General features: G+C 38.2%; 1 protein-coding gene across 1 annotated transcript; it reads right to left on the minus strand.

The window, feature by feature from the left end:
* Positions 1–1,750: 1,750 nt before the first annotated feature.
* Positions 1,751–20,350, minus strand: LOC140315727 (uncharacterized). The gene is made up of 10 exons (XM_072393317.1): positions 20,064–20,350; positions 19,145–19,199; positions 15,946–16,022; positions 15,631–15,765; positions 15,272–15,421; positions 15,008–15,062; positions 14,447–14,630; positions 3,976–4,046; positions 3,073–3,496; positions 1,751–2,913 (listed from the first exon to the last, which is right to left on the minus strand). The coding sequence occupies exons 1-10, from the start codon at positions 20,348–20,350 to the stop codon at positions 2,534–2,536; spliced, it is 1,818 nt and encodes a 605-aa protein (XP_072249418.1). The 3' UTR covers positions 1,751–2,533.
* Between the last annotated feature and the right edge of the window lie 4,261 nt (positions 20,351–24,611).

A 24,611-nucleotide genomic window follows, 5' to 3' on the forward strand; every position in this document is an offset into this window, starting at 1 on the left:
CACCCTCCCCTTCACCCGTGTTTTCCATGTCTCATGGGACGGTGACTCACAGACACACTGACTGCATAAATCTCAATTTGAACAGCTGCAGGGATAAGAGGGCAGTGAGGCCATCATGGACACCAAATTAGATCACAGTTTGCATTATAGTTTTCCGCCTGTGGGAAGCAGCTTATTGTGGTTTTATGCAGCTATGTTGTTGGGGTGAAACTGTGAAATAAAATACTGAATGAAAGAGAGGAGGCAGTCTTTGCAAGAGTGTCTGGGTTCTCTCTACCAAAACACAGCCCAGGAGAGATTTAAGAGTTAAAAAGAAATTTAAGAGATACAATTTTTTTCAAAAAGTGATGTATTAATATAGATCTGTTGCACTACTGCAGTAGAGCAGAATGTCACAGAGAAGGTCTTCCCTCAGTATAATTTGCTCCACACCATCATCAGCAAACCACATGTTCTTCAACATTTTCAGTAGGTTACAATTTCAGTTAATCACTTACAGTTGTCAACTAATCAAAAAATGAAAAGGGCACAAAACTAAAGTTTAGGCACCCTGCAGAGTCATTTCTTAAAAATAACCCTTTCATGGCTGCACTACTCCTCATAAAACACATTTTGTTTGGGCATCTTGTGTTGATTTATTTATTTTTTTAAATGCATCTAAATCTGTTGGACTTCTGGGCCATTTTCAATGCTGTTCTCTTTTTAAATCGGTGTAAAGAGTTCAGTTTCTGTTTAAGTAAGGGAAACTGCAAAGTCATAATATAATCTTCAGCTTGTCTTATTGTGGATTTTGAGGTGCGTTTAATATCTTTATCTTATTTTGAAAACAATCTTTTCATGTCTGCAGCAATTGCAGAACTGATGCTGATTTGGTTGGGTTTTTTTTTTTGTTTTGTTTTTCCATAAAATCCTTCACATGCATTTCTCCAAACATACCTTTGCCCGTTATGGCTAAAGAAAATCTATTTGACTTCAATGAGTCCACTGTACTGTTCTCCAAAAAAATGCATCAGTCTTTTGATTTGAAAAGTTTCTGAAACAGAGGGTTGAGATAAACATGCAGAAACTAGATAAAGCCACATCTCCAAATAATGTTACCGCACTCTACTCCACAGGCCGCTAAATCTTCCTCAAGAGCTTCTGTAATTCGATAAAGGTTGTGATTTGCCCCTCTGGCAGTCTCCCAGTCAGTATCTTTAGAGAGTTTTCTCATTCTTCCAGTATTTAGCGTGGGCTCTGCTTTTCAACTGCTGCCGTTTCTTATTGACACGAGAAACGGAGACTGTGGCATAGGTATATGTTAATAGGTATCAGTTATTTAAATTTACAAGGCATCCATTTAGAAAAAGCAATGGCTGCTTATCGTTGGGATAATGTTAGAGTTATCAGGACATTTTTAAGGTTTTGCTATTTGTATCACCTGGCCACCAATGATTGCGAAAATTTCTATGGGTACCCAGACTTTTTATATTATGCCCCTTTTCTTTTCCCTTCTGTACAAAACAAAGTGTTTCACAGGTGAAATGTCTCATGTCTCCGTTGGACATGTTCTGTCTGGTCAGTTGGTGCCAGCGGTCAGTGTTACACACGTTACTGCATCCTACCATGAAAACAAGTTTTACTCCCACAGCGTTCTTGGGGTCTAATGACTTTTTATTTTGATGAAAGTGTTGAACATTAATTAGACACATTTCTAATAATAAATCTGTTTGTAAAAATGAAAAAAAAAAAGAAATGAAGATAAACATGTTTAATAGGCTAGAAGGAGGACATTTTAGACAACAAAGAATCCTAGAATAGCTTTATCGTCACAAGCAACATTAAAAAGCAACTGAACACCAAAGACAAAAATATTGAAAGACAGTTATTGAATCATTACCACACCTCTAAATATATTTCTTACTGTTATTCACGAAGTTTTATTTTTTCATCTAAATAAACAAAGAGGATTTTCACAGTGTGACTACATTATGAAGGCTTTTAAACTCTGCTCACTGTGTAATTTAGCTTAGCATTCAGACTGATACAGGATTATACTTAGCTTAATTTGCCTGCTTAAATAGTTCATGTGCATCTTTTGCCCAAGAAAACACGCCAACATGCCAATCAAAACCATCCTCTTGTTTCAAATAGTTCTTTAGACGTGGAGCTATTTGTTGGTTTCTCAGCTTCATTCACCTCATTGCTCACAGACAGCATTTACTCAAACAATAAAGCAGCTTAAGAGGTAGCAGTGTGCCTTAATGCAAAAATAAGGATATATATCTATAGCTTTCATTTGTTTAGCATGTTAATGTTAGTGATTTTGTACTTATTCTAATTTATATACCAGCCATTCAAAGATCAAAGATTATCTAGTCAGCATTTTAAAACTGCTTTCCTTTTTATCCAACATCCAAGACCTTCCAGCAAAACATCTCTCACTGCTCTGAAGTCATTGTTTTATATTCTGCATCTGTAATTCGTTTTGATTCTATTGCTTAATATTCACAGTACTGCTTGTCATGTACCTTTGATATTTCCTCTTTCTTTCCTAATCCTTCTCTTTTTTGCTGTTCTGCTCATCCCCATTGTTTCCATTGACTGTGACATCTTTGCAGCTGGCTGAACCTTTCTCCCCCATTTCTGCTTCCATTTCCACTTCATGATCGCCTGCACTCATCTCTCCATTCAACTTGTTCTTTTCTTCTCCTTCTCCTGACTCTTTGGTGGCTTCCTGTTTTGATTCTTTCACATCTTCCTCTTGGTTACTATTGCTAATACTACTTCTACCATCTTCAGTTTCTTTTGCCTTGTTATTTGACTCAGTCTTGTCTGAGTCACTGCTGTTTTCCGTCTCTTTCTGTTCCTTCCCTGTATCTACATCCTTAGCGTGGTCATCACCATTTTCCTCTCTGTTACTACTGTCTTCCTCTTGGTTACTGTTGCTAATACTACTTCTAGCATCTTCACTTTCTTTTGTCTCGTTATTTGATTCAGTCTTGTCTGGGTTGTTACTGTTTTCTGTCTCGTTTTTCTCCTTCACTGCATCCACATCATTAACGGGATCATTACTGTTTTCCTCTCTACCACCACTCTCTTCCTCTTCCTTGTGTTCATCTTTACTTTTGTCCATCTCCTTCTCAGCCTCAGTGGACGTATGGTTTCCATCCTCTTTCTCTTTATTCTCCTGTGTCTTATCACTGTTAGCACTGCCAGCTTCCTGTTCCTCACTCTTCTCCTCCTTCTTGCTCTCATCTTTGACCTCCTCTTTCTTTTCCTCTTTCACTTCCTCCACCTTCTCCTCACCTACTGCTGTTGCTCCTTTTTCATCACTTTGGTCATCAGCTTCCTTCCCTTTTTCTTCCTCTTTTTCACCATTTGTCTCTGTGTTTTCCTCCCTGTCTTCTTTGCTTGTGGATGCATCCTCCTCTGTGGTGTTTTCAGCAGCAGATTCTTCTTTCTCTGCAGCTTTTCCACTCTCGTCCTCTGTGGCTTTTAGATTAGCATCAGATTCCTGTAATACAGTTATACCACTGAATCATTTCTTCAGCTTAGAATGTTTTAACGAGCAGTATGATTTGACTGCTTACATAAGAAACTTCTGACTATCCCCCTCCTAAAAGGCAATGGCTGTTCTGTTGGTAAAATTGACAATTCGGCAGGTACACATCTTTTTCAAGACATATATGGCATGAAAATCAATAATTAACTAATAGCAAAGACATATTTGAGCCTCCAGATGTCTCAAAAGTACATCAAACATGTATTTGTTTAATTATTTGTTAAATAAATTATTCTGAACTGTGTATGATTATGATTTTCTACAATTTATAATTTTTATTTTGAAAGAATTGAGGAACTAACAATGTCAATACACATGAAGATTTATGAGTAGGGTATGAAGGTTATGTCAAATGGAATGTACACCTTTCAATGCATATTTTGTCCCTGCAAGAGCCTCTCATGCACAGAACAACATGTTCATGTTCATACCTCTTCAACTTTATGGTCTTGGGGTTTTTTTCCATCCGTGTTTCCTTCTTCAGTCTTCGGCTCTGCATCATCTGGACATAGAAAGTAAGACTGAGCAAATGGGTGAGACTCACTTAACAGAAAGGTGGATGTTTCCTTAAAGTAAAAATGTTGAAAGAAAATAAATGTTTGCCCTCCCAGTGTCAGATATTGTGTCCATATTGATTGTTGGGGGCATTGTAATATGTAATATGTGGCCATATCTCACAAGTGTGATAGTAACCTTGAACCATCAGGACAACATCAGATACAACTGAGAAATACTGTAAAGGCAGTAAGTTAATAGGATTCAGTTTTGACAGCTTCTAGTCCTCCACTGACAAGCAAAAAATAAACATTTTCCTTGTTAACATTTTCTAATTCTCTACAAGACATATTGTGAGCAAAATCACCCATCAATACCATGGCTGAGGATTTATGTTTGTATCTGCAGAGCAACACCAACAGCCTATAAGAGGTCAGACATCCCATATGTAAAAAAAAAAACATCGGAGGAGCAAATTCTGTGGAAGCCGGGAATGGCCTTTTTTTTTTTTTTTTTGCACTGTTATCTCGTGATAAAGACTTATTATTTCGTTATCTCGATATAACAGATAGTTTTTTTCATGATAACGAATTAATTTATAATGTGTTCGTCTTGATTTCAACTTACAAGAGCTGCTATGAACAGCTTTACATAGCCTACCCGTAAGTTACACTTTACGTTAGTTTGTTTGCTTGACTGGGTTTGTTTAGGGGTTAGCAGATGAGAGGCTGTCAGAGCCCTATCTATCCAGCTGCTTTAGCTAAGGTAAACGGAAAGAAAGCGATCTTTGTCATATCGAGATAATAAAATAATGAATTTGTTATCACGAGAAAACACTCTTTGTTATATCGAGATAATAAATTGTTATCACGAGATAACAGTGAATAAAAAAAATTTTTAATACATGGCCTCAGCTTCCATACAACTCTGACCTGAAAATGTCAAATTTTGAGGAACACACACAGATCTTCAGGGGATTAATAACAGTTTGAGTGGGACTACAGATTAAACAAAGATTGCACTCTTTCAACAAATGAAAAAAAAGTGTCTGAATTCTGTTTCCATTCTATCAAATGTAAGTTAATCTCTTCACATACACACTGTTCTGCTTTTAAAGACCCCGAAACTACATTTCTCAAGTCACCTCAACTTAATTACCTAATTTTAAGAATCCACAGAATCTGTCTTGGAAATAAGGAAGCTTTTGTTCAATATCCAGTGAGGGACTTGTTGAAATCATTCTTCTCAACAGCTGTACACACACACAGCACATGACTGACACCTTGTGGTAAAGGAGAAAAGCTATGTCTTGCGAGTAAACAACTTTCACCAGACAATGGAGCCGCTCTAGGTAGAGACCAGCTCATTTGGTGATTCAACATCACATTGGATCAATTACAATGCCATCATCATCATCCTTGTAGATGCCATCCTAATAATCAGCAGGACTATTAAATGAATATAGAGCACATCTCCATACACAAAAGTCAAGGCTCACACCACAGGTGTTCAATGATAATTCCTTAAATTGCGTAAATACCTCAAAATGTGACATACTAGTAGACAAAAAGACAAAGACTAAATACTTTTTTTCAATGCAGTATACTAATTAAAAACCTGCCATCTCTAAATAGCCATAATGTGACACTGTGAGTCCTGATATTCAAATGAGGGTCTCATACTGCAGCTCAATGCACACACATTTCTATTGAAGCTATCAGCTCAGTAAGGCAGGTTTGTTGGAGTGCAAAATGAATATAGGAGCTTTTCAGTCTTCATGTGAGCATGAGCATCAAATGCTTTGGAGTAATTAACCCTACACATCATAAGAGGAATACAACTACACGCTCTGATAAACAATATAATTACACACTTGTTTAGAAACACTGGATGTGACTGAACTTTCCAATCAGAAATAAGCACAAAAAGACTATGAAAAAAAAAGTGTAATAATTAATGTCTTTAATATGAGTTTCCCTTTCTACACATTCTAGTTAAGGAAGAAAAATGACTTGGGTAGAGATTAGAAGAGTTTATGGAGACATTTAATGCATTTCAAATGCAAAACTGATTGAAGTTTAGCCATGGTGGGAGATGAAACGTTATGGTAATAATAGCGGACCTCTTTAAGAATATTTTATGGAAATCACCCGCATTCATTAAGAGCGAGGGCCGAACGACGGAGAGTGAGCAGTAAGCGGCATAGAGCTGCTACGACTCTAAACATCCTAACGTGATTTGAAGATGAGGCACTGGCTCATGAAAATGCTAAATCAAATTAAACACAATATTTAGAGTATCTGCTTCTTGCTGTTGATTAAATCCAGTAGAGTTGGGTTCTGGCACTGTAAATGATTGGACCGTTTGAAATATGAGTATGCAAGTAAGTGTATGTGTCCTTTTTTCAAAATTTCGTTAGCAAGGAAACATATGCACAAATCCCTTTTTATACCACTGGTACAAAAACAGACAAACACACCCTCATTTCAGGGCTATGGCTACATCTCATCCATCAGCACGTGGTACAACAAGGATGCAGCTCTAAGTGGGCGTAATTACTCATATAAATGGCTCTTACTGCCATCGTCCTGGAAGGTAAAGTTATAAATGATTGTTGTTCAACGGAAATGTAATAAAAAGCAACTGAAGATGAAGTAGCAGCTTAGAAAGATAATATTCGACTCCTCGACAAGCAAATTCCATCTCTGTTTTCACGCAGACCTTCATTTTGTGACCTAATGCTGCTTGAGTTTTGCTCAGATGAACCATGAACCTATATACCAGTGGACAACTCGTCGCATGGCAAGTTTCTGTATTTTATTTATTTTTCTAAAATGAAATCCCTGCTCAGCATAGGTAAAGAGGTTATTTTGCTGCAAACTTTTTTTGTTTACTTACATTGCAATTAATCTAAACTTAGTTTGGAAAGTTGGATAACAAACCAGTATGAGCCCAGCTTTTCTTTTGACCCACAGATATAGAAAGATACACTTTAATATCATCTTTGAAAGCTTTTCAACTCCCTTGGAAACGTTATTTGTGAAGAGTCAAGCAGTGCAATCATGCTGACTCCACAGGACTTCTAAAATACACCGGGGGAGGATTTTATTTTTATTTTTCCCTTTGCAAATAGGCTTATTGAGAATGTATGTGTGCTTCTGTGAAGTCGCCATTCTAGTTTTTAATGTTGGGCAAATTGTTTACTCTGAAAGGCTATGTATTTTTTTCAGGATCAGAAGGGTGGCTCTCAGGGTGGTGACACCCTGAAAAAAACAAATAAAAATGAAAAAGCCTTAAATAAAAGAGAACAAACTTTTGAAAAAAATTCTAAAATGTTTGCATCTAACTTATAGGTGATAAATACTTCTCAACAATGCTTCACAAAGTTTTTGATCCAGAAAAAGAGCAAAAAAATCAAATGCGCTCAACTAAAGCACGCAGCTGCTCCATCCCTCACCTGATTTGTATTATTTTGCCAAAGCTAAGAAATGTAAAGCAAATAAAGTCGATCAATCACCACAAATAGATCCACATTTGTTATTACATCCTTTCCGTTTCTGATAGTCATCACGAGATGCGCAGGCTTTATAACCCCTGACGGGCTGACATCTGCCTTACGGGCATGCTGGAAATATGTGCTGCTGCAAATACTTTGAAAGTCATGGTGTATGAAATGACTGCGCTTTATGATTCTATAGAAATACAAGTAACTGCTTTACATAGTGTGATTTGATTATAAGCCAAAGCATTAAAAAACTAAATAAATTCATAAAAGAAAATAAAGAAAGTAGACATTGCTTCTACTTTCGATGAATTAGCTTTGTGATATAAACAATGATACTGTGAAATGCCCCTTAATGTACCAACATCACTCCATGCAATGCTCTATTCTTTATGCTTTATACCTACTTTATATCATCATATAGTGCATTATATTGCATATTTACACCCAGTGCATTTAATCCACTCAGCACATGCCTGAGTTATAGTGCGGTGTAAAACAACATGGGTAGTAACTCTGAATGCTAATTATGAAACATTGCCACTCAGCAAGTGTGCTCCAGTCACTGATCAGGGCCCTGTAAAAACATTTAACGACTGTATGGCCAGCTATCACAAGAGAGGCCCGGTTGGTGTTGAGTTTATAGTGATCTGACACGGAGAAAACAGTCCAGCTGTTTAGTGTAAAATATGAAAAAGCTGATGAGTGGGCACTTTGCTGCTGCATCTCTCGTCGTCCCTTGCTAATGCTTGCAGGAAATATGTCCTCATGTAATTCATAGCTGTAAAAGACACACATACTCACATATGTGTATGAGACACTTAAATCTTTTCACTTTCCGTGGGTGGATCATCTCCACTCCAAGATTCATTAAATACAATATTACTGATGATGAATATAATTTGCATTTATCAAGTTTGTGAAACATTTATCAAGTTTTTTTTTCTTGCAACATGCCTCTGAATAAATAAGGGCTGTTCACTTTCTCTTTAGAGGACCTTTTCAACAGTGTAGAAAATTCCTCATATCTACTGTAGTGTGCAGCAGTGTCCTTAGATAGCTTTGACATTAAATCAAAGGAAAGCGCTGCTTAACAATGTTGCAGTCAGACAGACAGAGTAATATTTATAAAGGTCATGGCTTCAGCTTAAATTTTAAATAATTCATGGAGCTTGTTCTCTCTCTATTTTCACAGTTGCCTGAAACCTAACAACACAGTATCTTCATTATATGAATTCTCCAGTCTCAATGGCCTCAGTCTCATCACTTTTTTATGAATACATATTACATTATGGATATGTTTAGCTCTCAACAAAGCAAAAAAAAACTTTAAAAAAACCAAAACAAACAAACATGAAAGCAAGTTTTAAAATGCTGTGTTTATATGAAAATGTTCTAAGTCAGCTTCAAAACACTGAATTCGTATTTAATGATTAAAGCAAAACTTCAAGTCCTGAAGCTTCTGCATTGGGCCAAATGTGTTGTCATTTACTACTGATCTTTACACCCTTAAGAGTGCATTATTTCAACAAAAACTTTCTAATTACAGAAATAATATTCGGATGCTGAACTGCAAAAGCTGACAAACAAAAAACACTTTGCTCTCACATCACAGCAATTTCAGACGCTCTCCAAAGACATGATGTAAGCCTCAGCTATCCATAAATGTCAGTTATTTACTCGTGCCATTTAGGTTGTATGTCAGAGCGGTTTCAGTGTTTGAGGCTGATATAAACCCTGCAGATACTGATGCTCCTATCACAGCTGCTCAGACGTGCGTCTTCCGAGCTCAACCAACACGAGCAATGCAGACTTGATTTGAGGTGACAGACATGAGGGAAAATCGCGTCGTCGAAAGTGTCACATATTACCCTAACCTTGCACTTTGTATGTCACAGCCAGTGCTGTTGTATGTCACAGCTGAAACACTTGTTAGCAGATTAATGTGGCAGATTAGTACTGCAACCCTGCTCTTTAATCCAGTAATCCTGCATCAAAGAGTCATGAAGAACCTTTTTCTGCTGTGGTGAAAAACGGGGAGATGAAAGGGACGGAAGAATGCATGCAGGATAGATGAAGGTTGTCTGAAATGTGACATATGAGCATCTATACAAATGCACATAAAAACAGGCAATACACACACAAATATATACAAAACCCAGTGCACATAAACCACTCTTTCTTAGAACTTTGCAATTTTAAAAGCATCTCCTTTATGTGTTGCCATCTTTCAGTCTTTGCTGATTAATCTCCTCTTTTTTCTTTAACATGGGCACAAGATTATAGACGAACAGCCTCTTTAAATACAAGTCTATTGCCTCCTGCCGCTGTTTTGAGACCTTTTTCACTCTGACAGGCACTATAGATACACATACTAACAGGGCTAATTCCTCAAGGCAGAATCACATCTTACGACACCAGAGGAAGAGGCTTGATCTGGCTGGATAGCTTATGTATACAGAGCCAAATGTGTAAACAGACACAAAAACAAACTAATTCACACTCGGAAGTCTGCATTTCTCTCTCATTCAACTTTCAAATAACATGAAAAATGTTTTCATTCTCAATTTTATTTTTCAAACTGAATTCAAAAGTCTTTTCAAGGAAAATCGTGGGAGGGAGGAATAATGCACATCCTTCATGAAACTTAAATTGAACTGCTGCACTCAGAGATGAAGCTGGCCTCATGAAAAGGAGGCAACAGGCTATTCAGAGCTTGAGGTTTTGTGTAAACTGAACGCCCTTGAGGTTTCAGTGCAAGTACTGATTGAGCTGCATGGGTTATTTGGAATTCACCATTTCATCCCATCTTGTTAAACAAAAGGCACAATCTACCATATATACTGAGAATACACAAAGGTGTTCAGAGCTGTTCCGCAGGTGCTCATCTGTCAATAGCACAAGAGGCAGACTGCAGACTTGCTGTTGTACAGTTTACTGTAAAGCAGTATGATGTCTAGATTTTTTGAAACAGCGGCTGCTTTCATCATATTGCTGGATTTCAAGCTGCAAGGATTTTTATTGATCCCAAAAGTTCTGCTACAATCCATCATCAAAAAACTAGAAAACTGACTTGATTCCCCTTGCATGGCACCCCAGCCACTGTGAGCTGTTTTTTTGATTAATTCTATTAAAGAGCAAAAAGTATACAAAATAGCAATTACTGTAAGAAATACATTTTATTACTTTTTTTAATTTAATTTAAGTTCTGAATTAAACTGAACAAATACAGAATAACTTGCTTCTGGTTTTAATTATTATGCTCCCTCACTGATGCACACAAGGAGGCAAGGACAAGAAAAGCTGATTATCAGTAGACCCCGTCTCTCCCTCTATCTTTGCTTTTCCCGTCTCTCCTCTTGTGCATACCTGTCTGTCAGTCCTTCCCTCTTGAAGCACAAGGCTCTTTTGTTGATTTTCCGAGCAGCAATTTGGCCCCAGCAAGGGGCACAGGCAAGTAAAAAAAATCTGCTTTGATGACTCTAAATGGAGAGATTATCCAAATGAAAGGCAATTATCCAAACCCCACCCATCACCTCTACCCTTCAATATCTCTCTGCGCCCTTTTTTTTTTCTTCCCCACTCAGCGCTCACGCTCTATCAGCTCAGGCTATTCATCATATTCACTATTCAGTTCGACTGGTATTCCTTCTTGCTCTCCCTTCTTCTTCCTCATAATGCTCTTCTGCTCTGCCTCCATCATGTCGACCTTTTATTCCCTCTTCTTTAACCTTATCTTTTATCTTTACCTCATCGCCCGTTCGAATGCATCCTTTTCTTTTTTTCTCTCTCTTCTTTCCTCTCCTACTCCAACTGTTATTACTTTTCTTTTTCCTCTCAAGAGAGCCATTAACTGAATTGGTCACAGGGGCCCTTTAAAGAAGAGAACACTGATAAACATCCTATTTCTATTTTGAGGTAAGCAACAACTGCTAATTACCACTATACAAACTGAACACAAAAGCAGCTTCAATAGCAAATGCTAACTCTGGCCAATTTGGACAAATTATTTACTAAGCGTAAAGGGGCTTCTGTAACTATGTTGGTTGAAGCAGAAGACAGGCAATGTGTCTTGCTGGTTAAGTCTTTTAAGCCAGATGTCTTGGTTATACCAAGTTCAAATTCATTTCATGACCTTTGCTGCATGACTTGTCGCATCTCCTCCCTCGTGTCCTTGCTGTCACTCACCACCGTGTTCACTCTAATGAAGCAGAAAAGTTGGTAGCTTCGCAACACACCAGACTGAAGCTGCTGGAGTTATGCTCAGTCCGGCTCCCAGAAGCTGATAGACAGTGAATAATGGGTACTGGTATAAAAGCATGCATACGTAGACACACACTCTCATACTGAAGCCCCCTCCCCCTTTTTTTTTTACAAACAGAGGGAACATTTCAAATTACAGGGTCAAATATGTCTTATTTGTCTTTTTCTTTTTTAGTATTCCTATCATCTGTCCTCACTCCCTCCTTTCCCTACCAAAAAATACATAAATAATGACATGACACCTTTATATTAATCTTTTGTTTGTGTTCCAGTGTTCCACATCAGAGATCTGAAGTGTGGCTTTCACGCTGTGTTCTTTCCACAGTCTCTGCCAGTCTGTTAACTTTTTGGCTGGATTCCTCTTGGCACTAGAGCTGAATGTGTTTACCTCATACCCAGCCAGGGCAGGATTTCTCAAAGGGAAATTAACACCAAAAAACACCTCTGCAATGTTGTGAATCACCATATTAAAGTGACATAAACACTGTGTTCCTACTGAGAGGCTAAATACCAGCACAAGCCTAAACTTAGCTAAAAAGCTAATGGGTACAGAAATAATGAGTTTTTGGTAAACCAGTGGGAAGCTTTGACAGAGGTGAAATGTAAAAATAATATTGAGGCATTAGTTTACTTTGGGTGAGGCAATAAACTAAGTGCCAGAGATGCCTTTAAGAAATCTCAAGCTGTGGCTTCTTAGAAGAAAAGGGAGTCAGCACCATGGACAGAGACAGACTAAATGCCACAAATAAATTGTATTGCACTCACAATGTCCTGCAATGAAACAAACAAAAAAATGAAAAAAAATAAGGAAACTATCGCATCTTGTTAACATGACAGTATTTGGAAGCGATTTTAAAGGTCAAACAGTAGGGGAACGCACAAGGAAGTGAAGCATTCACAAAGCCGGTCAAACAATCTTGTCATATGCCTGATCTTGTTTTTCGAGTTGTCTGTCTGTTAATTCAATTTTTGCTCAATGTCACCCAATGTGACCAATAATTCAGCATGGTTTTCTGTGCCTGGAATATGACATGCCAAACAATTAGATACAGAGGATTGTGAGGGTGGTATTATAGATACAAATGCATACAAGCGCACACAGACAGAGCTAAACACACAACCCAAACACACACACATACATAAACGCACACATGCTCCTAAGTCCTCTCTTTTGATGCAAAATGCCAGCTCCCCTGAACCACAGACACAATTCTCCACGCACCTCTGAGCTTCTGCTGTCAACTCTCCTGCCTGATAAGGATAGAAGCAACATCTATCATGTACCACAAGATGATGTCATTGGGTTCAAACAGGATACGGAGCTACTATAACCAGCTATGTAACTAGCATTCTGCAACAAAAATATTAAAAAAAATCCCTTTAAGAGTATTAATTGTGTGCTTTCAGTCTCTTATACATGTTCACAAAAAACATATGTTGTGTTATAGAGGAACAAAAGCTCTCCGTGTTGAGAAGACCCTATCCCCACCAAGCACAAAAGACTAACGCAGAGTTTCTGGAGGACAATTTCAGACTAACATAAGGATCACAAGCCCAGAGGATGATGTAATGTGTTTCTTGTAATAATGGTCAATGTCATCATGCTAGACCTACTTTCAATATTTCAGGCTATATGTTTTGCAGAGCAACAGTGCCACTATGTGGGCATTTAACTATGCAGCAGGTTACATAAGATGTCAAAGAGACTACATTACATCATTTGTTGGTATATACCGGTAATCTTAACAGCATATTGTAAGGCATGAGATGGTCATTCTTTATGGGAGAAGACAGTTAGGCATAAGATAAATGTCCAGGCCAAGGGGTTGATGCAGTATGACACTGTGGCAGTTATCTTTCATTTATGTCTTTGAAAAAGGACATCTAGCACAAAAAAATGCATTGACTTTTCTCTTCAAATCTATACAAAAAACACACACACACATAAAGCGTCTTCCTCTTGCAGTCACAGCATATAGTGACAAATAAAATAAACAGAAAAGATGTTGATAAGAAAGGTTAAAGTGCATTTGTTGCTGTTTTTACATAAATTAATTCAAAGTACATCAATGTACGGATATGCATTGGCTGGAGGAGGCTACACACAGACGAGAGGAGCCTTTCAAGTACATGAGAAGCCCTCCTCATAATGCTCTTCTGCTCTGCCTCCAAAGTTTTGGCCAGGCTAAAATGGGTAGGGGTCATGGTGACCCTTGGTCACTTCTTAGCCCTGTCTCTGTTAAACTGCATAATCACAAATAACCGATTCTTGTTCCTTTTGAGCAGGAAAGCTTGTTGAAGGAAATTATTATTGTAACTATAGCAGATTATACTTGTATAATTAATATCAATTATAAATATACACATAATTTCACTGATATAAAATGCTTTCAAATGTTTTACTTGAGTGACTATGAGGATATTTAGAAAATAAGCAAATCGAGTCCTTGGAGCAGGGATCCTGCAGAAATGTACTGCTGTGTTTTTCTTTGCTGTAATATTATAAAAAATAAAACACTTGATTTTGATGCTGCACTGATGCCAGAGTCATAATAGGACTGTCAGACCACCTTTAAATGAGCAAGTATAGATACACGCCATTACTATTAACACAGATTGATTGTTTGTTTTTTTGGTGTTACCATTGTCAGATGTGCCAAGAGAGAAGCTTTGTCTACTTTTCCTCTTCCTGTAGGAGAGGAGTCTGGCCTGAGAGATCTCCCTCACAATTGAGGACAGGTTTTCCTTGCTGCTGCCGTTGCAGTTTGGAGGCGAGGCCTTGGACTCCCCATCTCCACTGTCACTGCTTCGAGCCACAGACTTACTCTGCGGGAAGTGGAAATCAAATAAAGTCACTTAGAAACTTAGTATAACCCAAGACAAATAATAAAGGCATGTGCATCTGTTTGTCTGATGATTATGGCCTACAATTTTTAGAGTTTTAAAAGAATTTGAATACTTTTAATATTTTTGAGGCTAATATTTTCATTAATATTTGACATTTAATATTTGTTTTTGTTGCCAGCCATCCTTAACTAATGTTAATAATATAACAAAATCAACAATGAAGGAAACCAAACGCTTCCTTTCACAATTTTGCACTGTTATTTGATGATTGCTTTGCAGGCTGAATGATTTCACTCCAATTGTGGTGTTATAAAACACCAACTTTAACAACGCAAAACGTTGCCTCCAGTTCTTACTTCTCCACTTTGTTTTGAGAATCTGTAGATGGGTGGTAGCGAGTGCGCCTTCATCCTGTAGAAAAAGAAGACAGAAAGGATTTTATTGACATGCACTTCTGATATCCCAACACTGATGCCTAAGACAGGCTTTTAGTTAAGAGTAGTTTATCTTATCATACTGCAGCCCTGTGACTCATAAATGTCAAGTTTGAACTTTCAGTCAAGTTGTCATTCCTCTGACAGCATGTGAATTTAGCAGATTTTCTCAGTTGGCAAGCTTACCCTCTGATTCTTCTTGTGCCTCTGGGCTTTGTGAAGAGAATGTCACTGTATGGAAGCTTCTTGAATTTTTCTCTTCCCACGGCCACATACAGTTGACCGCACTCCAGCTGATTTCCATCAGTCACCTGGTGGCCTTCATAGGTGTAGAGGCTGGAACAAAAGAAAAAGACACACTGGAGTTATTAAATGGCCTTGTTATCACAATGTGCTCATGTAATGAGTGGGTCTAAATATACAGACAGCAGCATACAGCAAGAGCAAAAGGAAAAAAAAACAAGAATAAGTGTTTGTTTTGTTGTGTGTGTCAGAAACACTGTAAGCAGACACACTACATTTGTGCAGTCTGTGCAGTGTTTTACCTTCGCACACCTCCCAGTACTTTCAATCCCATCTTCTCTGTGATCATCTCTAGTATTCTATCAAACTGACCCAGCACCCTCTGGTGGATCAGCAGCCTCATTGCAGCGTTCAAGACATCCCCATTTGCTACCACGCTGCGCAAAGGAAATACGCAAAGTAATACCAGAAACACTCCAAGTTTGGTAGAGCAAAAAGCATCCTGTCTGTCAAGAATCTATATATGAAATTGTTTTCCATTCATCAAAAGATCTTAATTGTGAGGTTGGTATTGTGGCAAAACACTGTTGGTGTACCAGAGGGGAAATTCAACTCACAATATTGTGCAAGGCTCCTTAATAGGTTTCAGGAATCGAGCTGACACGATGATTCTATTCTGTGGCAGTGGTTTTGCCTGAAAAGAGGAAAAAATAATGTCAAAACATCCGAACGTACATATTTTCAAAGACAAATTAAACCTACATGGCACATTGTACATCTGGTATGGGCAATGAAGCTGAAAGTATCGATAAATTTCTGTGTAGTGACAACAGGGAACTGTTTAAAGCTTATTTATGCTTATTATGATGATCAGTTTGCCCACTTTGGGGTTTGGAAGGACAGTTGGAAGCTTCAGGGACGGACTCAAGGGACTTTTGCTTTAGGGGCTAAAACAAACAATGAAGATAATATTGTCCAGCGGGAACAACATTTAAGGTAATCCTAGGTTCTAAATATAGCTGTCCGTGCAGGACAATCAGCAGCTTTATTAATGTGCAAACTCTAGAGTCCAAACTGCTTTGGGAACCAAAGTTCCTGGTGGGAACAGTTGGCTGCAGCAACCAGTATAACTTTCTTATTGTAGACAACAATGCTAGTACAGCGTTTTAGTAAAACATGGTACACAGATTGTGTTACATCAAAAGCTTTTACCCTTAAAGGTGTAAGAGAGGCAGCTATTTTACTCCCTAACAGAATCTGTCTCGGATCTCTTTGACACCAAAAGAAAGAGCCCTTTGTGATCCTTTGAGATTACAAAGGGCCCTGCAGGTCCTCATCCCATAAGACCTGTAACCCACTGTGACTCTCAGTAAGATGTGGATGCTATGAAAAAACAAGTTAAGAGTGGGGACATATTAAGTCTTCTGGGGTTTCTGTGTGCAACCTGGCAACTGAATTGGGAGACCCACAAAAAAAAATCAAAAACCAATTTTATACTGGAGTGCAAAAGTGAGTCATAATTCAGAGTTGTACCAACAACGAGGAATAAAGTCAGTATTAATCCAGCATATAGACTACATAAAAGGTTCCAAAAATACTACGAAGTAGTCATTTTCAACCTTATTCACTCTGGCAACAAAAATGACACAAAGCATCCTTGTAATTTAAATGCGTTCTTATTCACATGATGGCTGAAATAATACATAATCTTTACATTTGCTGCTTGTTAGTTGATTCAACAACACTATTAGCCTTTTCAGCAAACAGTAAAACCGCAGAGACATACATAACCCACTTAGCTAGTAACCGGTGCAAGCCAGGAACAAACAGAAACGAGTGAGACATGGCAGTGTCTGGGGAGCTATTAGACATACACATTTGTTTTTCTATTGGCAGATATTTTCATCTTTGAACAAAAAGTTCCCTCAGTTTGTTTTAATTTCCCTGTAGACTTAGTGACGAACAAACCAAAGACCTTATATTTTCACTGGAGTGCATATCAATATGATTCCAACCAAGCGTTCCATATACAAGGTTAAACGTGGAGTCAGTCCTCCAAATCACAGTCTCACAAGTTCTGTGCGCAACAAGATCCCATACTTTGGCTGAAGATGGAAATCACTTTGACCAGTTTTTATTTCAGTTAAGGTAACTACAGCCAAAACATTTTTTTGTCTAAACTAATATAGTTATAGTCATATAGGGGAGATTTCATGATGTTTCTTTCCAGTAAAAATGTGTGAAACACCATGACCAATACCACTGACGGGTGTTTTCTCACCACAAGGTTTGTTTTTCTTTTTTTCATAGAGCTAAAAGTTTTAACTTCCCTCATACTTAAATGCATAAAATCTCTGCATCAACAAAAGATTTGCCAGTAGTATGCTAATATTTGTTAAAACCTATGGGTCTCCATACTGCCTAAGAGAACGGGGCATCGTAAGGAACGGAATTTCCATAGCAGCAACATTAAAACTTTAATGAATAATGGCCTAAGTCAATAAAGACTAAGAAAACTTTGGCAAAGAAGGATAAGAAAAAATTAAAAACATTCTCAGCATGATAGAACTAAAGGTCAAAGGACACCGGAAGTTTCTAAGGTTTATGCATTAGTTGCTAATACACATCCTTGCTTTGCCCGGAATGAAATCTATTTAAAAACAAACAAACTTGTAAGTCCACTTTGTGTGGAAAGATGACCTGCAGTTGACTTTCAAAACAAATCAGCTTGTCGGCTACATGACTTAAAGCAGCTATCGCTTTGCTGTGACTTCACGGTGAGTGATTAAAAATGCATTATAAGAAGGGATGATTATGATCTATAAATCAATAATGCATGGCCACTGAGACAACAACATGTTTCCTCACTGGCAACAACACAGGAGGAATGGTTAACATCACACCTCGCATCTTAATAAAATCTGCATAGTGTTTTCCTAACTGTTCACATTTCTTGGATTTTTGTGATGGATTCAAATGTCGAAAACTTGGATGGATCAAATATGTTGTGGCTGAAACCCTGCCTCAGAGACAGAGCAAGTGGAAACTTCCATTCAACTGTATGTAAAAGGGATTTTAGTTATAAGGCTCCAAAAATGCAATTGAATGAGGTATTCTTGAAATACTGAAATAATAAAGCATCTCAATGAAAGTTGTAATGTCCTACTTTTTTACTTTTTTTACATGATGAGATCTGTTTTCTTTCTTGTTGCATCATGTGTAGACAATGGTTGCATCAAACCTATGGCAAATTGAAGCAGCTTTGCATAGAGCGGCACGCGTGTCATGTTTTCCTTCTGATATTCTTTAAATGGAGAAAGACTTATTGAGCTGACTGCGTTAGTGTCATGGTTCCACCACTTGGTCACTGTGAAAACATTACTGAGTCATGTATGCTTGTCCACAGTTCAAATCTGCGGTAATGTCACAATTCGGGCCTTAAGAATTGTGAGATGGAAACGTGTGCAGGTTGTTTTGTGTCATGTATACCTCAAGTGAGTCCACAGTACAGAACTTAAAGGCCTGTGGAAAACATTGTTGGTCTTGATCCTGTGGTGTCTTGCAAAGGAGTCAGCAGACTAAAAACATGCCTACATCATCATGCAGTGACATTATGAGTGGATGTTGCACTACACATCATTATACAAGCTGTGTCGTCACAGAGACATAGGGAAATGTGGGTGGGAAGACCTCCGGCCTTTTGTGCTGTGGACAAACTAGCTATTAAAAGGTTTGCCATGAGATTTGTTTGTCCATAAATTTGACATATCATTTTCAAACTTAAAGCTGGCTAGCTTTTTACCACTCCTGTCTTACCTGTACTGGCAGAGTCTGCATCATCCTCTTCTTTCTAGAGCCAATCTGCAGATAACTATAAAAAGAAAATACATAATATAAATTACACAAAGTATGGTGATGTATTTGTGATCTATGAATCACATTACTATTTTTCATTAGTGGATTTGGAGTGAGGGGACAACTTTAAAGCTGCCGTATTTATTGTATGATGGCATGACTAATTCTTATTACTCATGCCACATAACTATAGGACAGTCTTCAATGATGAACAAAAAAATGCAAACATATTCATGGTTGTAAAATGGATTATCTCTGGAAATATTGCTTATTTCCCACACATTTCTGTTGGATATCAAAACAACTATGCACTATGCAGTAAGAGCCACAGTCCGATGCAGAAGATACTCAAATATGTCCCGTGGTATTTGTTGTAAAAGTACAGGAGCAGCCTAACATTATGCAAACTCAATGCGTCCGCAATAACTTCCTACTCTATTGCTTCAGTACTGCACTCTATTCATACCTGAATGCACAAATCTCATCATCTTCTGCATGAGTCCATATATTTTTAGAGCATGCCTCGCTGCAGGACTGATTGCATTTGCATCACAGTGTGACTCAGAACTGGTGAAAAACTGTCGAGTCACATAAACTCCAAGACCCTGACACATTCAACAACTCTGATGCATATAAGTGCCCGAAACGATTTGCAAGTGAACTGAAACAGATTGTATTAATTTACAGTGAAACATTTAAATGAAATCCAACAGATTTCAATTACAGAAAATTAGTGATGTCCCACGGCAAATACCATTGTGTATTTATTCAGATAACACGTATGTATATATGTCAATCCTAGGTCATCCTCATATTTAGGCACCGTCACTGTGAGAAAAAAAAAACATTTCAATATGGGCAAAGCAATACTTATTCTTACTCCAGCTTTTTGAATCTTTCCTTCCCAGCAGCGACGTACTGCTCCCCGCTCTGCAGGTTCTCCAGACTGTCCACCTTGTGACCTCCTCTCGGCGTATAGATGTTCCTCACCGCTCCAAACGGAGGTTGTATCCCGCCGGTCACCTCTCGTAGCAAAGTCTCAAAGTTGCACACCCTCTTTTCGTTTATCACTATCCTGCGAGCCTCGTAATATGGGTCACCATTTCGAAACATGAAGACATTTTTCACCACGGGCTGCGAGAGAAAGTGTGGCTTCTCCGAGCTCATCTTTGTGCGTAAAAGCAAACTGACGCGCGATTGACAGAAATATTAGTTATAATAAACTCACAATAGCCTGATACCGGTTGCGATATGTGAGCATATAGGTCTCCATAATGTCATGGGAGCTGTCCCATCCTTGCTAAATGTTTGCTGTTTGAGCTATGGAATGGAGCAACAAAATGAGGCACGCGGATCTCCGGTCAACATCAACGCGTGTTCACCGCTGCGACGCAGGTTGTGCTAAAAGCCGGGTTTGTGCAGTTTCCCCCTTTATCCAACCAGGTGTCATGAGAGCTCATCTGTTGGGATGTATCTATGGGAACAAAGTGCAGCTCTCTTGCCGATTACAAGGGACTTCACACTGTGAATCATCAAGTGGCCAATCGTTTACCGTTGAGCAAAAGAGTATCTGACAACGGTCTCCATTGCTTGTACCCAACAATCAAATAAGCATGAAAATCGGTGACCGCTGTCATCAGAGAAAGCAGCGAAGGTCAAAATGTGAGACAGCAGCCATATGAGAAGTTAAATGCGCATCAGGAGATTAAGTGAAAACCAACAGGTGGCCGGTGACATCCCAAAAGTGGGACGAAAAAAAACATGTTTGTTTTGTGAGCTATAATTGTGCTGCACTACAACATGGGACAAACTGTATGACTTTTGTTTGACACTGTCAAGTGGAATATGACAGCTCTGAAAAGACAGATAAATTAACATTAGTCTTTAGTCTGTTGGTTTTCTTGTTTGCTGTTAAACTGCGAATGTAGTAAACTATTGGATACAGCAGGATACTACCAGAGGGATCATATTTAGCATGGTATGGTTTACAAGTTAGACATGGGCAAACGTCCCAAGTAAGCGTTAACATAATGCACAGAACATCCTTATCTACTACTCTCCCTGGCTTTTCAAAATCTGTGTTGGTCTTATTCTAAGTACAAGCGCAGTACCTGACACAAACCCATTCCTTTTGGAAGCCACTAGATGGTAATAAAACATATCGTGTGCATTATGTAGCAGAGCATTCTATGGCTGTTGTGTGTGGTGGGTTATCTGTATGAATAGTTTGTACAAATAACCTGCCCAGGGTGTACCCCGCCTGTCGCTCAGTAACAGCTCGGATACGCTCCAGCCGCGACTCAGAATTAGATTAAGGGAAAATGGATGGATGGATAAAATATATAGCAATTCCACGTAACCGTATAAGTTGCCATTTATGTACCAGGAGAGGGCACCCTTGGGCCTTTAAACCTGCATGAATCAGATTTCTAAATGTGGGACAAAGTTTTACAGTAGTTGCCTGTTTTATGTGATATTTAAGGTGTGCAAATATTCTTTATCAGGAAGTCAGTTGGATTTCCTCACAGTGCACGCGTATTGTTGCGCACTTTATTAGAGGACCTCCTCCCTGTATTATGTAATTAATATGTGCTCCTCTGGCACAGATAAACATGAGGTGAGCACTGTGTGGTGTGGAGTACTGCTGTCAAAATGAACAATTAATCGTGTGATTGCAGTGATTTGAAATAAAATGTGATCATGATTGCATAATTCTCTCTGTCGTCTTCATCCTTTTTAATGATAATAGCTGAAATGGCAAAAAAAAAGAGATTGTGGAGGAGGTGGCTGATAAAAATTAATCCGCAAAAATTGCATAAACGCGATGAACATGTCAGTTGACCGTATGATGATTTAACTTGATGCTGTACATGGAGTGATGTGTTATGCATTAGTTTTGCCAGCAGAGGGCAGTGTAAACCAAACATCATTCCACACAGTTTTGAGAAAGTAGTTTTTTGTTTTGTTTTGTTTTTTAAAGTTGTTTGCTGTAAATCCATCCAATCCTTCTTGCCTAACTAACAGCTGCGAAGTCATCCTGACTATTACAGTGGTGGTGCATCCGAACTGCTACATTTACCATAACTTTCTAAATGTGAGACCACATACAGACCTGTACAGTGTGACTCATCGGAGGTGTCTGGATGCATGTTGTGGAAATTCCAAACTGTTGTAAATATACACGCATATCTACATTTTGCTGTAGGTGAATAAACCTCAATATCATATCACACACGTATTATTTCATTAATATTCAGTATCGACGGCTGGAGAGGTTCCAGTAAAACCGCTGGCTCCTTGTCGATTGTGTTAATCTTCTTTGACACAATGTCAAGACAAAGATAAAATCACAGACGGCACCTCGAAACAGTAAAATTCCATTTTCTTTCAATCTCTCCTTGTGTATATCTTTTCAGTGTCAACATCAGTGGCAAGACATGAAATTATACATAATTGCTGTTGTTTATTGGATGTGATAATGGCACCTTTTAAAACCGTATCCTGGGATGGCCAAAATTGCCTCGCAATTGGCCCAAGCCTGACAACATTTGGAAAATCCACACTGCAAACGCTTGTCATTGTGTGTTGCTACTGTCAACAAATTGATGCAAGGTCACACCAACAGACATGCAAACTGAGATGTATTAAGCAGTCCCCTTTATGTCATAAAGAAATACATATCAGTGAAATCAAAAGGTTTACAGGAAGTATTCATTCAGTTTTCTGCTCTTAGAATGATATATGATTGTTTTTTATGATGGAAACTATAAATGTGTCATTTTCTATTCCTATTCTGTGAGAGCTATAGTGAACACTATAAGAGGGGTAATTATAGAGTGGAGATGTAAAGGTAACAGAGCAGTGACGTGTTGAATATTTGATTAAAGAACACCATTAAAATGTAAAAATAAGCATACATATATGTGCTGTATTAATAGTACCTTCTTTTCCAGCTGCAGCCTGTTGTAGAGTAAACATGGTTTCAAAGACACAAATGTGGCCACAAATTTACGCTTGGTCAGGGGTGAAATAGGACAAAATGACAAAGATGACACATATACTTTTTCACAATTATTTCTGTCTTTTTGCACACCAGTGCTAACAGTAAAGTAAGGACACTATACCTACATGCGCAGCGGGAGGCTACATTGGTCTGCCTTAAATAAAATTCACTGGTTCCCTTTTGGTTACATTTGTGCTTCAACCCTTAAAAAAACACTTAAGTAAAGAGGAATGGTCAGACCACCCACCATCCAGAACAGATGTCTAGTCAGTATTTTAGACAATAATGATCCTAAAACACTATCTGCTGTGGGTATTGGGTCATTTATCTGCGCAGATTGACACTGAGAAGGTGTGTTTGGTGCTCTTGTTACTGTAATGAACGCGGTTGATTCTAGGTCATGACGACCAATCTTTGAAAGGCTCATTTATTTCCAATAGTCATCATATTTACGCTGCCCTTGTGACCCCTCTGTTTAGGTGGAAGACATCCCTTGTATATATAGAATATATGTGTGGAGGGTTGGTGATCTAGTTGACCATATGCCATTTAACTGAATAAATGGGTTTATTAATCAGCATTTCATCAGAAATTCCGAGGATATGAAAAGTGCTGTGCTCCTAATCAAAATGAAAAGAGTGCACCTTCATACATACGTCAGTCTAACTATTTACGAAAGCACTGTGGCCTTGGAAACGAAGGTATAGAAAATGAGAATTTCATTTGAGAAAGAGAAAACACAGCGGTAGTTTTTAAGTGTAACAATTTTATTAATTATACTTTATTTGACGGTACAAAACAAAATCATACAGTCAGAAACACCACAAGGCACAGTACAGCAGCACAGGCATACAACTTGGGACAGAATTAACCCTTCAGCGTGTTACATGTACTATAAGGGGAGACAACAGGTCATTGCTGACCAGTTAGGGGAGGGTTTCTGATTAAACAAAAAGAGTGAAAAAAAAAAATTTCTCATCAGTATCCTTAAGGCTAATATATATGTATATATAATGCTTGTTGGTCTTGTAATTTAATATCTTACAGTACAATACAATACAAGTCCCTATACATTACATTTACTTACACAGATATATAATTCGGATTACTTCTTTTTTTTTACATTACACACTATTCATTTGCAGATTGATAAAAAGCAGCTTTTTAAACAGTCTTGATATACAGAGTAGGATTGTGTAAACTGTGAAATTAAAGCTTTATGCTTTCTGGAGGAAACATGACAGTCATAGCTTTCAAATCAAACCCTGAAACAGGGGAGAGAAATAAAAATCTTGTGCCACTGCTTTGTTGCAACTGGTGGTCTACTGAATATAAGAAAGAAGGACTCTTGGTAAAACATCTTAATTTGAGGAAGGGATATCTGGATGTCTGTGTTCTTTGGTAGATCAAATCAGCATGGGGCTG

Source organism: Leuresthes tenuis, unplaced genomic scaffold, assembly GCF_036924035.1.
Source record: "Leuresthes tenuis unplaced genomic scaffold, fLeuTen1.0.hap1 SCAF_10, whole genome shotgun sequence".
NCBI classification, from domain to species: domain Eukaryota; kingdom Metazoa; phylum Chordata; class Actinopteri; order Atheriniformes; family Atherinopsidae; genus Leuresthes; species Leuresthes tenuis.